General features: G+C 35.7%; 1 protein-coding gene across 3 annotated transcripts in view; it reads left to right on the top strand.

Annotated features, from left to right (window-relative positions):
- MTX2 (metaxin 2) overlaps positions 1-15,148 on the top strand; it is a 67,881-nt gene extending 52,733 nt beyond the window's left edge. The window contains exons 5-11 of one of the 3 annotated variants that reach the window (XM_059703999.1): positions 2,218-2,294; positions 3,554-3,646; positions 4,150-4,188; positions 4,577-4,702; positions 5,777-5,853; positions 6,202-6,287; positions 14,690-14,825. In XM_059703999.1, coding sequence (XP_059559982.1) covers positions 2,218-2,294; positions 3,554-3,646; positions 4,150-4,188; positions 4,577-4,702; positions 5,777-5,853; positions 6,202-6,241 — 452 coding nt within the window. In that variant the 3' untranslated portion in view covers positions 6,242-6,287; positions 14,690-14,825. Of the gene's footprint in view, positions 1-2,217; positions 2,295-3,553; positions 3,647-4,149; positions 4,189-4,576; positions 4,703-5,776; positions 5,854-6,201; positions 6,288-14,689 lie in introns of all 3 variants that reach the window. The other 2 variants (XM_059703998.1, XM_059704000.1) reach the window with 2 other exon arrangements.
- The last annotated feature ends 1,198 nt before the right edge of the window (positions 15,149-16,346 follow it).

The raw sequence follows: 16,346 nt of genomic DNA, 5'->3' as shown, positions 1-16,346 counted from the left end.
ATATATATATATATATATATATATACTAGAGGCCCAGTGCATGAATTCGTACACGGGTAGGGTCCCTAGGCCTGGCTGGTGATCCGGTTTGGGGCCAGTCAGGGCCACGGGAGGTTGGCCGGCTGCCCGATCAAGGCCAATTGGGGCTGGCCAGCCTGGGGGAGGTTTGGCCCGCCAGGGTGAGGGACCACAGGAGGTTGGCTGTGGCAGCGCACTGACCACCAGGGGGCAGCTCCTGAGTTGAGCGTCTGCCTCCAGTGGTCAGTGCATGTTATAGTGACCAATCGACCAGTCGTTTGGTCACTTAGGCTTTTATATATATATAGACTAGAGGCTCGGTGCATGAAATTCGTGAATGGGTAAGGTCCCTAGGCCTGGCCGGTGATCAGGGCCGATCGGGGCCTTCCACTGCCGGCTGGGGCCTTCCTTCCCTGGCTGCCGCCCACTGGCTGGGGCCTTCCTTCATTCCGCGCTGCCCCCTGGTGGTCAGCGCACATCATAGTGAGCGATCGAACTCCCAGTCGAACTCCCAAGGGGATACTTTGCATATTAGCCTTTTATTTTTTTTAAATATACTTTATTCATATTAGCCTTTTATATATACCTTTATATTTAGTGATATATAAGTATTTAATTGATTACCCACACTGCTTCCCTTTTTCAGAAACTGTAGTGCTCAAAATATTTTTAAGAAAAGAAATAAAATGAAATCTCTTTCTTCCAAGAACTCCAAACTGGTTATTGAAAAAGAGAAATACACTTTGCTCTCAAAATGTTACACCCCAGAAATACCCTTCCGTCTAGGCCAGGGGTTCTCAACCTGTGGGTCACGACCCCTTTGGGGGTCGAACGACCCTTTCACAGGGGTCACTTAAGACCATCGGAAAACACATATATAATTACATATTGTTTACAGTAGCAAAATTACAGTTATGAAGTAGCAATGAAAATAATTTTATGGTTGGGGTTCACCACAACATGAGGAACTGTATTAAAGGGTCGCGGCATTAGGAAGGTTGAGAACCACTGGTCTAGGCATTCATTAATAAATAGTTTTTATTCTAAGATTATTTTATCTCAGAGGATCTGTACTAAAAAACAATATGCCCTAATGCTTAACCAGATAATAAACTTTTTTTTATTGCAAGGTTTATAAAACAGTAGAAGAAAAGAATGCAGAATTCAGTGTTTCTATGTTGGTAACATGGATATGTCTTCTAAATACATCTATTGAGTTGTATTCCAAGAGGCCTGACTTTCCTTTGTAATGTGTTATCCTATGGATGCAGATGAAGCTTTTGTTGGTGCTTTGCACCTCATCCATTACCCTCAGGCTAACTGAGCCAGAGAGCAATGAATCTATTGAAAAGGACCATGAAGAAACCTGCTGTTAATGTGAACTCTATTTGAACTAGGCCTGACAACAAGGTTTATTCTCTGGTTTTTGGGGTAAACTTTATTGCTACTTGGAGATTATTTTGTTTTCATCATCTCTGATAATTTCATCAACTATTAGTGCTTATAGGAATGAAATAATTTTTTAACATGACATTTATTTAGAAAAGCCAGTTTTTATAAGTATCCTACTTGTTCTTTTTTCCAGTATATGTTGGAAACATACTTTATATTATAATTCATAAACTAACATACTTTCAAGGATTGTTAATACTCTTAATTCCTGATATTTCTGATTCAAAGACATTTATTAATACACCATTATGTACTTAAAATATCGACCTTAATGAATATCTGAGACTTGAAAGTAGAAGACACAAAAAGAAGTCTTCTTAAGTGTAGTTTAAAATATGGGTTGAAGAGAAGGCCAAGTTGAATTGCTTTGAAATCTATCAGTGGTCATGAACCAGTATCTGGGCTTGGTTCATGTAATTTGAATAATTAATATTTACTACTATAGAGTGATTTGTTAGTGTTAGCTCTGAAAAGGGACTATTGTGATCTGTTGTTATATATAAGTGAGAAGTCTGTAAATGAATAATTCAAATAGTTCTTTTGTCTTTTTTTTAAAATTACTAAGTAATCAGTATTTAAAAATGTATAGAATTTAACATACACATTCAACTGTAATTTTCAAAAGTTATAGTTTTCTGGTATTCTGTATTATTAAAACATGTCTCAGTTTTGTGTTAATTTCCTATGTGTAGTAGCACAAACTTTAATATGCTGAAAGTGTTTTCACACTTTTTTTTTCTTCAACAGGTAAAGTACCTTTTATTCATGTAGGAAATCAAGTAGTATCAGAACTTGGTCCAATAGTCCAATTTGTTAAAGCCAAGGTAATAAAAAAGATACTAAGTGCATTTGATTACAGCCACTCAAATAAGTCATTCAGCATTTCTTAGCATATCTTAACATTTACATTGATTTTAACCTGGTTTTAGAAAATGCCAGTATAAACTATTGGAGAAATATTTCTAAAGTGCAAGTTTTTTAAATAATGAAAGTCATTGGCAAAAGAGGTAATTTGATTTTTACAAAATGGTAGATAATTTTGTAATATGCTTATGAGAATTTTGGCCATGAATGAAAACTGTTAAGTTTTTAAAAAATAGCAAGTTAACCTTTAAGAAGGGAGATATAGGATCTGTTTAGAAGTTGAATGTATTAATTTATTCATTTGAATTACTCAGTTTAGATTTTAATAGTTATTAAAGGACAGCCTCCATTAACATTTTGGGGAAACCCTTCCTGACTTTTTTTGTATATATAGAAAGATATAAATCATACTATTATTAGTTATTTTGCAACCTGTTTTTTAAAATCATCAGTATGCTTGGAAATTTTTCCATAGTAATGACTATATATATAAATTTACATATGTGTATACCTATATATATATAAATTACCCTTTTAAATTGTCTAGTGTTTTATTATATGGATATATAATAATTTTTTGTCTTTACTGATGGACACTTACGTTGCAAGTTGCCAATTCTTCGCTATTATTGAGTGCTACGAGAAATATTCTTGTACATACACATTTGTACACTTGTCAGATTATTTCCTTAGGTTAAATTCCTAAGAGTGATATTGTGATATTAGGGTATGCAATTTAAAATCTTAAAACAGATTGCCAGATTGAACTAAAGGTTATATCATTTTATGCATTCACTCATTACTATAGTGTAGATTTTAAAAATTAGTATCTATTTCCCTATACCTTTATTTATCTTTGACCATTTTATAAGTAACACATGGCAATCTTTTGGCATTTATTTTATTATTAATAAGATTAGTCTCTTAAAGTAACAATGTTTATAGACCATTGTTGTTTTCTTCTTTTGTGAAATAGTTGATAACGTAATTTTATCCATTGAAAGAATCATTTTATAATGACAAATACGACTTATTAATATGTTGTAGCAAGAGTATAAAATAATTTTTTGATATTAATTTTTTTTCGGAAACATTTTGGAAATTAATCCATTGGACATTTGCAGTAAAAGGATTGATGTTATATTACTTGATAGTAACATAACTGAAAGTTTTTGTATATTTAATATGATGCTCTTAAATTTTTTTAAATTCCCTTTAGGGCCATTCTCTTAGTGATGGGTTGGATGAAGTCCAAAAAGCAGAAATGAAAGCCTACATGGAATTAGTCAACAATATGCTGTTGACTGCAGAGGTATAATAGAAAATAATAGGCCTTAAAAATAAGCTATTTCTTTCATAAAAGATAGTCTTTTCTTATGGGTTATCTAAAGTTATTGAGAAATAGGAAAATAGTCAAGCAATTCAAGGACTAGGATGCTTACCCAAATTATTTGATCATTATCTTTGAACAAATTGCCTGACATTTTCACTTCTAATTTTCTGTTTATAAAAAGCAATGATTCTTGCTCACTTATCATTTTATTTGGCCTTGTTAAGTGTACTTAAATAATATCTGTAAAATACTTGAATGGTATTTGGAGATGTTACTATATGAATAAAAAATCTTTTTATTAAGTACCACCATTAAATTTAATACTTATATATAGCAACATTAGTGAAGATAAAAGCCCCTCACATATGTGACTTTTATAAAGTTGGCTTATAAAAAATTACCATGGCAAGAAATAACTTTCCTTTTAACCATTTTTCTCTTTGATATTCTAAAGTTTTTGTGACTGTTTCTTTTGTTCCTAGTTGTATCTCCAGTGGTGTGATGAAGCTACAGTAGGGGAGGTGAGTGGTTCTGCAGCATTAATCTTAATTAAAATTTAATGAGAAAATACTTTTGTTCAGAATTGTAAGTCCCTGCTCATAAATGAAACATTGTGGTTTATACCATTAGTGCTTTAGTTTTTCACTTACTTTAATTTTGCTTGCACATACATTTTAGGGAAGCTATGTGTCATTGTTTGATATAACTGGTTGCGAAGTACATAAAAGTTTATATATTTTTAAAAGGAATGTTTTAAAATTTAATTTTTTAGATTGCAAGCTCTGTATTTTTTTTCAGGTTACTCTATTTGTGTTCTCTGACAGTCTGTTTCCCTTAGAATTCTATTTGTGAAAAAGAGGCTTTGTTTTTAGGAAGAATCATGTTTTTAACAAAATCTTCTTGCTTTAGATCACACATGCTAGATATGGATCTCCTTACCCTTGGCCTCTGAATCGTATTTTGGCCTATCAGAAACAGTGGGAGGTCAAACGTAAGATGAAAGCTATTGGATGGGGTAAGAAGACTCTGGACCAGGTCAGTTCAGACTGAAGTTCACAAACCCTTAATGCATTTAAGATAAACCTTTAAAGTATTAAATTCATTTTTTTGTATTGATAGTTCTTAAAAAATCCCAACATAATAAAAAACTAACAAAACATTTGCTCTTATTTTCTTTGACATGAAGTAATTTTATAAAAATCACATGCTGATTGTAAAACAAATTATATAATACAGAAAAGCTAAAAAAGGAAATAAAAATGGCCTGAAATACTACCACTTAGAAATAGCCACTGTTAACTATTTGGAGAACATTATTCTAGATGTTTCTTAATAATATTTTCCTTAAATGGGATCATATTATACCTGCCCACTCTATAACCTGATGTTTTTCCCATTTAACAACATATTGTGGGCATCTTTTATGCCAATAAATATTGATCTACAATACCAGGGCTTAAAAAACACCCTGTTAAATACAGTGCTTAATATATATTTTTAAAGATTTTGGTCTTAAATGTACTGAAGTAGCAAGATTAAAAAATACAAATCTTATCAAGGTCATGAGTTTAAATATCATTAGACTAATTAATGTCTCTTTTATAAGGCTACCCCTAGTCTTAGCCTGACAACTCACTTATGTGTGTGTGCTATTGGCCGTAAGGGATCTTGAGTAAGCGAATAGGGATGGAGTAAGTAAAATCCATCTCTACTAGTGGAAAAACAATTGAAATGCTTTTGCTCAATCGTAGGTCAGCAGTGTCATTTTTATGAAGCAGGTTTTTTAATATTTGTAAAATCATTGGATTCAGCAAAACAGTTTTCGTATGGAGTAAAGTTTTAAGGTAAAAACTTACTTGATAGTAATCCTTATAAGTAACTTAAGTGTACTTGCATTTAAAGGAAATTAGCTCTCAAATTTTCTTTGTATGTCTTCTATAGGAAATATTATTTATATTTTATATGTGACCTATTGGCAGATTTAAATATATTATAAAAGATTACCTAAATTTATATTTTTGTTATAAACTGTATTATAAATAGTTTTAGACACATTTTATTGTTTTGCTAATTTAAATACTTTTCTTTGGGGTCTATTGCCTATATTAGGTCTTGGAAGATGTTGACCAGTGCTGTCAAGCTCTTTCTCAAAGACTGGGAACACAGCCATATTTCTTCAATAAGCAGTAAGAAACTTTATTTTTTTAAAGTTAGTTTCTTTTCTATATTGTTAGGTTACAAACTTATTTAATCATAGAGGAATTGTTTTATCAAGAAATATTTGTGAAAAAATTTAGTTGTATTTAAGTTTATTTTTGCTTTTATTAAACATTTACTTAGCACCTCATAGGTGTCAGGCAAAGTGTTAGGCTCTGGGAGACTGAGAATTTCTCTAAAGGGCAAATATGTAAACCAGTCATTAGTGTATGATATGATAGAGGTTCTACTAGAGGTAGTTCAAGGTGCTGTGTATGGAAATAATGACCTTTTTTTTTTTAAATCCTCACCCAAGGTTATGTTTTTATTGATTTTAGAGAAAGGAAGGGGGAGAAAAAGAGAGAAACATCAATGTGAGATAGAAACATCCATTAGTTGTCTCCCATACCCGCCCAAAACCTAGGTATGTATCCTGACTGGGAATCGAACCAGCAACCGTTTTGGTGTATGGGACAATGCTTCAACCAATTGAACCACCTGGCCAAGGCGAAATACGACATCTTAATTAACAGAATTCTAAGCTTGCAAAGTACTATTAACGTATGAAGTGAAGTGAACACACTTGTCTATGTAGGGTGATGCTCTAAGACTAGAAAAGTGAATAAAAGCTAAGCAATAAAAAATACTGTTGGGTAGACAAGCACGATTATGAACTTATCTTTTAAAGTAGTGAAAATATTTGTAAAGCGTAGAGAGAATGTGAAGGATATAGATTAAATATTTATGTATATAGTTTAATTCATGTTTCATTAAGACAGATTTTTTCTTTTTTGGTAATTTGGAGAAAAATATCTAATGTAGGCAAAAAATGATTTTTTTTAAGTTATACTTTTAGTGTACCAGGATCAGCTATCCTGTGATCCAGTTTAAGATGGAATTAAATTAGCAGTTTAATCTCAATGGTTTGCTTAGAAATTCTAACCTTTTCTTGGCTTTTTAATAAAATTTTCTTGCTTTTTAGATTGATAATTTTTTTTAATCCTCACCTGAGGATATTTTTTCATTGATTTTTAGAAAGAATGGAAGGAGATTGGGGAAGAGAAGAGAAACATTGATGCAAGAGGGACACATTGATTGGTTGCCTCCTGCACATTCCCCAATGGGCCATGGATCAAAGCTAGTGCTCTAACCTCTGAGAACACCAGCCGGGGCTAGATTGATAATTTTTTATAAACCTTTATTTGCTCTTATTTATTATGTCTTATAGGCACTCATTTTCTATGGCCTTATCAAACATCTTTTGGTTAGAGATATTAATATCTCTGAAGGAAGGTCATAAGAGTTCAAAAGCCCTAGGAGTTGAGAAGCTCAGAAGGGGTGCATTTTACTGTTTAAAGTGCATCTTGTGTGTTAGGATTTAGTTTTGTTATACATGCTGTCTTCTTGGGAGGATAGATCGAACTTATTTTTCTTTTCATTTAAACTCATTGTCAAAGATTTAGTAACCAGGTAACATTTGGCATGTGACTTAGTGAAAATATTAAAACTTTCTATTCTGCCCTGGCCAGTGTGGGATTCGGTCCCGGGTCATGGTGTGTACGGGAGGCAACCAATCGATGTTTCTCTCACACATTGATGTTTCTCTTTTTCACTCTCCCTCTCCCTTCCTCTCTCTCTAAAATCAATAAAACATATTTAAAAAAATATTTTTTTTCATAAGGGTACAATTATATTTAAACTTGTAATGAAAAATTAAAAATCTAGAACAGTTGCAAAACCAAAGAGGTTTCCTATCAAGGAACAGTTTAATTGATATTAAGTATAGGTATTTGAAATAATTTTACCTTATATGAGACCTAGATAAACATTTTTCCTTAACAGTTATGATTAAAGAATAGGTTTGGTTTTTAATTTTAATTTCACCCAACTGTTTAATTAATATTAACATGAAAGAAAGTTACATTTAGGAAAAGGTAACTTGTATTTGCGTTTTGTTGTGCCAAAACTTTTCTCATTCCTTTATCTATTGCAGGCATATTTACTTTATAAGAGTAGTGAAAAGAGGACTGGCTTAAGTCAAGATGTATAATACTGGATTCCAAGTTAGAGGCCCTGAATTCTATTCTTGACTCTCCTATGTGTCCTCTCCTTACCCTCTTAAATTAGAATAAAATTTTCTCCTTGCTTTCCTACTGGGGTTGTTGAGAGAGCTCATGAAAGAAGCCCAATAGCTTAACTTAATGAGAGAGGGAAAAAGGGTAGTTGAGGGAGATTTGCAGCAAGAATAGTAATGGGGAAAAGAAGACAAGGAAGCTTAAGTGGTGGAAAGGCAGAAGAAAATGAATGATGCTAAAATATGTGGCTTTTATTCCTTCAAATATATAGTGTTGGTAGCTTTTAACTATCTTAAGTCATATTTCTGAAATGCAACAAAACCAAAATTGGTACTACGCTATCTTGCTGATGTGTGATCTGTTAAGATACCTAAACAAAGACTACATGGTCATTAGTTCCCTTCAAGTGTAGACTTGGAATGAAAACTGAAAACTTAAAGTGATATTTATATGTGACCTTTTTAATAAAGGAGAAGAAATAGTAGAAAAAAATATTTTAGATCAAGAAATATTTTAATCAAGAAAGAATTATAGTATTCCAAAGTATTTATGACCTTCTTGCAGGGCTGTGTTTTCCAAACAAAGCCTGTTAGCTAGAAGCAGCTCAATAAATGTTAGTTAAACTAGGTTAAGGTGAATGAGGAATTGGAAAAGGAGTTAGATTTTAAGAAGAAAAAATATTGCTAGTAACCATTAAGTAAATGGTAAAATTTGAAAATATACTTTCATATACAGATGGGAAGGTATATTGAAGAAATGGTGCAAGAATTATACTTGGGAATCTTAAGATGAAAAGTTTCAGGAAGGAATAAGATTTTATTGAGGTTTGTTCAATTAAGAAATCACCAGTTAAGAAAATGAAGGGAAAATAGCTCAAAAATATTCACACACAAAATATAGAAAAGGTTGATGGCAAGGGGCTTGATTTACAAACTTGAATGACTCTCCTAAAGATTAGTGGCCAGTATTTAAAGAAAGGATATGTAGATTATTTCTAGTGGTCTGAAGACATGACAAGTTAGTAGTGTAATTGGAAAGAAAGATTAAGGAACACTCAGACAAAATTCATCTTTTTGAAACCAGACTGACTGTGACAGAAAGAAAAGTATGAAATCACTAGAGGCCCAGTGCATGAAATTTGTGCAGGGGCGGGGGGTCCCTCACCCCGGCCTGCACCCTCTCCAATCTGGGACCCCTCAAGGGATGTCCGACTGCCGGTTTAGGCACGATCACTGCAGGATCAGGCCTAAACCGGCAATCAGACATCCATCTCGCAATCTGGAACTGCTGGCTCCTAACCGCTTGCCTGCCTGCCTGCTTGATCGCCCCTAACCCCTCTGCCTGCCTGCATGATCACCCCTAACCACCTCTGCCTGCCTGCCTGATCGCCCCTAACTGCTCCCCTGCCAGTCTGATCGCCCCTAACTGCTCCCTTGCCAGCCTGATTCCCCCTAACTGCCTCTGCCTTGGCCCCTGCACCCAGACCCAGGCTTCCCTTCTCCGGCTGGCCACAGGTACCCGGGACCTGGGCTTCCCTCCCTCTGGCCAGCTGCAGGCACCCGGGACCGCAGGTGGCTTCTCCCAGGCCAGCCACAGCTGCAGGCACCCAAGACTGTGGGCGGCTTCGCCTGGGCCCAGTTTTAGCAGAAAGGTCATCTGGAAGACATCAGTCTAATTAGCATATTACCCTTTTATTAGTATAGATAATAAGTAAAGCAAAAAAAGATTAGTGCAAACAATTTAAATGGGGAAGGTTAGGAAAATATTCACATTTACAGTGCTGTTTTTATTTTAATACTCACATGAAAAAATAGTAGCTAACCAACAGAAATGCGGAAAGAATAATAAGAAGGCAACAAATTGCTTAGGACTTTAAAAATATATTTGTCACCCTGGAATATTTTTCTAATAAAAAGTGTATAAAAATAAATGCAATAATATATATGAAAGATGTTAAAAGTCATAGTAGGAGAATTGTTATCTATATCCAAATTACAGTCCACCAACTACTTAGTAAACAGAAGGGTGCAAATGTTATGTTTCTTATCCATATGATACAGGAGAGGTAATTAAATTGGAAGTACTTAAGGATTTTGGCTTGATTAAATAATTCAGTAGAAATATTGGGTAAAGTGTATTTTTTGTGCTTGTCTTGCATATGAGTTGCAAACATTTTTCTGAGTTTGTTGCATTTTTAAAGTTAAGTTTATTGTGGTATAATTTACATATAGTAAAATTGACACTTTTATGTACATAGTTCTATGAGTTTTAGTAATAGTGTACAGTTATGTTAATCACTACTATAAGCATACTTTTAAGAAGAAAGAATTGAGGGAATTGGTAATTTACTTATATCAGAGTCAATAAATATAAGTAATTGCTGAAATTCGTAAGGATGGCAACAAATACGCATTAAAGTTTGTGTGTATGTGTGTTTTGTTTGACTTGGTGTATTTATTCTACTTCCCTAGATGTACTAGAGCAGTGGTTCTCAACTTTCTGGCCCTTTAAATACAGTTCCTCATGTTGTGACCCAACCATAAAAGTGTTTTCGTTGCTACTTCATAACTGTAATGTTGCTGCTGTTATGAATCGTAATGTAAATATCTGATATGCAGGATGGTCTTAGGCGACCCCTGTGAAATGGTTGTTCGACTGCCAAAGGGGTTGTGACTCACAGGTTGAAAACCGCTGTTCTAGAGCAAGCATGTCAAACTTGTGGCCTGTGGGCCGCATGCAACCCACAATGAATATTTTTGCGGCCCAGCCAATATAACGGTGTGAGCAGTAATTCACAATTATGAAAGGAAATAAATCTCCTGTCAGATCAGATCCAGAATTACTGACATTCACCTTGGTTCAGTTTTAAAAGTAATCACTGAACAAGATTTCCCCTGAAGTAGGAAAGATAGTAGCAGAGAAGAGATGCCAAGTGTCAGGAAGAAAACATTAATTTTATCATTGCTCTTGTTCTTTTTTTTTTGTACTGTACTTTTTGAAATAAACCTATGTTTCTATAAAAATTGAAGCTTTTGGTTTTTTGCGGCTCACATAAACTTAAACCTTGTTTATTTGGCCCATGTTAGCCTTTGAGTTTGACATGCTTGTTCTAGAGTAACTGGCCACAAAACTACTATTTTTATGGAACTTCAGATCAGTTTTTGTGTGCTTGTTATCCATATGTAATTCAGCACCTTTTGAGTTATGTGGATGTATATTTGCAGCTAAGAACATTTTGTACAATTCAGAGGCATTTCTAGACCACAGTAGGTTAAACATACATGTATACTTCCAACTCATTCAGAGCATTTAGTGGATGCTATCTACACTACTGGAAATTTCATCAGGGAATGTATTCAACTTTTTAAGGCTCTAGTATAAGAAGCAAAGGGTAGTTCACCATAAAAAAAGGATTAGAAAGATAAATTTTGCATTGGTAAGATAAGATAAATCTTTTAAGAAATATGTTTAGGGATATGGAAGTGTTGATGTTTTAGTTCTCACAAAGTGCCAAGGCTCTACATTTATCCACCTTCTACGGTTTATTTAAACGAGGCTTGCAAGTTTGACATGCTTGTTCTACAGCCTTGGTTCTTTCCAGGTATCTGTTTTTTATTTGTTCTTTTTTTGGGGGTATATATTTTTAAAATTTATCTTTTTTGTTGAAAGTATTACAGCTGTCCCCTTTATTCCACTCATTGACCCTCACCCCCACCCCAAGGCCTTCTGTACTATTGTCTGTGTCTATGGGTTATCTATCTACACTAATAAAAGAGAAAGATGCAAATTAACCATCACTCCACTACACCCACAAGCCATGCCCACCAGCCAATCAGGAGTGAGAATGCAAATTAACTCAACTAAGATGGCGGCGGCCACGGAGCTGGAGTGAGCAGGAGGCTTGGGTTGCCCCCGGTGACGGAGGAAGCCAAGCTCCCTGCTTGCCCCGACCTGCCCTGGGCTCCGCTCAAGGATACAAAGTTTCAATTATAGAAGATAAATAAGTCCCAAATACCTGCTTCCAGCTCACCAAAAAAAAAAAAAAAAAAAAAAAAAGGAGAGGATGGAAGCTTGGGTCTCCGGGGGGCATGGCCAGCCTGAAAACAGCCATCAGCCCCTCACCCAGGTTGGCCAGGCACCCCAGCGGGACCCCCATCCCCACCCTGAAGGGGCTGTGGGCAGCCTGAAAATGGCCCTCAGCCCCTTACCCAGGCTGGCCACACCCCCATGGGGCGAGGGTCCTTGCTGGGGGGCTTGGCCAGCCTGTAAACAGCCATCAGCCCCTCACCTAGGCTGGCCAGGCACCCCAATAGGGACCCCCACTCTGAAGGGGGTGTGGCCAGCCTGAAAACGGCCCTCAGCCCCTTACTCAGGCTGACCAGGCACCCCAGAGGGACTCCCACCCTGATCTGGGACACCCTTCAGGGCAAACCAGCTGGCCCCCACCCATGCACCAAGCCTCTATCCTATATAATAAAAGGATAATATGCAAATTGACCCTAACAGCAGAATGACTGGGAATGACTGGTCACTATGACACACACTGACCACCAGAGGTCAGATGCTCAATGCAGGAGCTGCCCCCTGGTGGACAGTGTGCTCCCACAGAGGGAGCTCTGCTCAGCCACAAGCCAGGCTGATGGCTGCCAGCACAGCGGTGGTGGCAGGAGCCTCTCCTGCCTCCTCAGTAGCGCTAGGGATGTACGACTGCAGCTTAGGCCTGCTCCCCGCTGCCAAGTGGACATCCCCCGAGGACTCCCAGGCTACCAGAGGGATGTCTGACTGCCAATTTAGGCCCAATCCCTTGGGGAGCGGGCCTAAGCCAGCAGGTGGACATCCCCCAAGGGGTCCCAGACTGCAAGAGGGCACAGGCTGGGCTGAGGGACCCCCCCCCCCCAAGTGCACAAATTTTTGTGCACCGGGCCTCTAGTGTACATATATAAAAGCCTAAGCGAACAGCCGGTAGCTATGACATGCACTGACCACCAGGGGGCAGACGCTCAACACAGGAGCAGAAACCACAGGCATGGAAACATGGATCAGAGTGATGAATCTCAGAGGGAAGGGAGGGGGCGGGAAGAGACTAACCAAAGATCTTATATGCATACTAGAGGCCCGGTGCATGGATTCCTGCACCTGTGGGGTCCCTCAGCCTGGCCTGCGGGGATCAGGCCAAAACCGACTCTCTGGCATCCCTGAAGGGTTCCTGGATTGCGAGAGGGCGCAGGCCAGGCCAAGGTACCCCACTGGTACATGAATCCGTGCACCGGGCCTCTAGTGCTCATATAAGTTCTTTGGTTAATCTCTTCCTGCCCTCCCCCCTTGATAGTCCATTTATACTGATAGAATTATATTTCTATTAAGTCCAAGGACACTTGTGATTTTTTTGAAACCATCCTATTGTCTTCCGGCTTAAACATGGCCATCAACTGTGTATCTGACTTTGATGAAAACTTCATGAATGTGTCAAAAGAGAGAAAGAGACTTTGAAAAATTAAGTATTTTACATAACTTAGGCAAGATGCTTTCTTTTTATTTCATTCTTTCACCAAATACAGATTCAGTTCCTCAGATATTTTACTAAGAACTGGGGATATCAAGATATGTGCAGTGTTACCTTTAAATAGCTTGAAGTATAATCGAGGGGGAGGGGTGTTATAGTTTTAGTGTGGTATCACCTTTTTATTGATCATTGAATATATGATTCTGGAATTTAGGGGAAAGACTAGAACTGGAGATAAATATTTGGGAATTAGCGGTATAAAGAGGCATTTAAAGCCATGGAACTGCATGAGCTCATTCATCAATAGTGATTAAGGCCACATAGCTAGTAAGTAAGTGGCAGCTTTAGGATTCAAACTTAGATTTGATAGACCCCCCCCCCCCCCAATCTAAGTGGCAGCTTTAGGATTCAAACTTAGATTTGATAGACCCCCCCAATCTATTCTGCCAAACCAGATGACTGTAACACTTTTTCACATTTAGGTGGACTAACACATGTTTTCTCAAAAACTTGTATCACTGTAAGACTAATCGCAGTAATTACCAATAGTTCATAATTATCATGGTTATCTTAATGTAATATAGATTGGTGATGCCCCACTTATAGGCCATTAGTTGTGAGGTAGATAAATTTCATTTTTTTATAGGGAAAGCCCCTTGGAAAAATTTTTGTTGAAGCCAACTTCATTTTTAAAGTTAAGTCACTTTAAAAATGGTCAAATTAAAATGATATATTGTTAGTATATGACTGGGTAATCAGGTATCATTTTGTTGTCCCGGCACCACAGTGAAATTCTCTGTGCTTTGCCAACATTTTGTCTATGCATCTATTATCACATTTACTAAATTCTGTTGTGGTAATTTGTGTCTATGTTTTAGAATATCTTTCTTGTTTTTATCTCTAGCATCTGGCACGGTTCTGGCACATTGGCAACATGCTGTATTTATCTAGTGAACAAACTAATAAATAAAACGAATATGATCAAACATACCAATATTATTTTAACACATTTAAATAATACTACTAATTCAAAAAAGCAAGCCACACACTAGCAAATCATAGTTTAAAATTATTTTTTCATATCTTATAACAAACTCTAAGTTAAAACAATAAATTCTATCAAGTTGGGTAGAATTTCTTTCTATGATTTTTTCTTTTAAATAGATGAATAAAATGTTTTTAAAAATAGTATATACCCTACCATACAAGTTAAACACTATGTTACTCTCATTTCTACTTTTGTTTTAGGCCTACTGAACTAGATGCACTGGTATTTGGCCATCTGTACACCATTCTTACCACACAATTGACCAATGATGAACTTTCTGAGAAGGTGAAAAACTATAGCAATCTTCTTGCTTTTTGTAGAAGAATTGAACAGCACTATTTTGAAGATCGTGCTAAAGGCAGCTCATCTATTAGATTGTCTTAGAGTTATGTGTTAATTTAGTTGTTATTAAAAAATTTAACTTTTGAAATCTGTTACTTGAATGATAATGTGAATGGTATCAAAATTTTAAAACCAACACACTGCTTTTGAAACCTCAAAACAAATTATATAATGTATCTTGTACATGTACTTTATACTGTTGTTTATGTACAAATTGAAATAATTCTGAATGACTCCATTTGATATGTTATACTCTGTATCTTGAAAGTTTTGTTTTCTTGAAACTTGTATGCACATAAAAATAAACTTTGAACAACTATATGGCTGCTATATTTACTTGATCTTTCTGAGAGTCACTTTCTGAGCTTCATACATGAAGTAAACAGTGTCTTTTCTCAGGCAAGTAGCTTGTGTTTCTACACCCAAGATTATTTTGCTAGCTACATGGTAAACCTGTTCATAGGAAAAATGTTCCTAATGAGTATACTCTTGGAAAATGTGAATGATTACAAGGTGATGAAAGCCTTGAACAGATTACCATTTAAGAACATTCTTCATGTCTAAGCTTAGTTGACTTGGGGTGGTGAACACACAATATAGTGTACAGATGATGTGTTGTAGAATTGTGCACCTGAAACCTGTATAATTTTGTTACCCAGTGTCACCCCAATAAACTCAAAAAGGAATAAAAATAAGCTTAAATTTAAAAAAAATTTAATCAGAGCAACTATAATTTATATTGATAAATTTAAAACTTTTTTTGAAACTTTGAGATAATATTTTAATAATGCTTTTTTATTCCTTTTGTGGGGAAGGGAGGATAGTGTTCACAGAAGTATCAACAAGAGTTTATATATAAGCAATAAGGATTATATGTTGTGACCTTTTCAATTTTTCTAATACTTTACATAAAGCCAGGGATGCTATAAAGAGTCAGATGTAAAAATAATTTCTATAATAATATTACTTTTGTATTTTTAGGTACCATGCATTTTTAACTCATTTAATCCTTACAAAAACACTGCAAAGGTTGTTATCCCCAAATCAAAAAAGAGGAAATGGAGAGAGAAAGGGTAATACCTTGCACACGGTCATAGAGTTGTAAGTGGTAGAGTTGGAATTCAAACGCAGGCAGTGTGGCATCTGTTTGGCCTTTAAGGAACACTATACTTATTTTTTTGAAGATTATAAATTTATACCATATAAGGCGTACATTATAGTCTCCTTAGTCTAAATCCCCCCTAAACTTTGGGTTCTCTCTTTGGACTACAGTGCTATTTATTATAGCTTCCACGAACTAATTTTTGTAATGTGTGTTGTTTTTAAAATAAAAAATCCCAATTACCTGGTTTTGCACAATTTTTATGACAGGCTTATGTATATATACTTAATCTTTGCACAATTTTTATTTATAACAGGTCTATATATGTGTATGTTTAATCCTCACTTTTTATTGATTTTTAGAGAAAGAGGAAGGGAGAGACAGAAACATCCATTGGTTTCCTTCCATATGCA

This window comes from Myotis daubentonii, chromosome 7 (genome assembly GCF_963259705.1).
Source record: "Myotis daubentonii chromosome 7, mMyoDau2.1, whole genome shotgun sequence".
NCBI lineage: Eukaryota > Metazoa > Chordata > Mammalia > Chiroptera > Vespertilionidae > Myotis > Myotis daubentonii.
The sequence above is the reverse complement of the archived record's forward strand: the minus strand, read 5'-3'. Positions and strand labels throughout refer to the sequence as shown.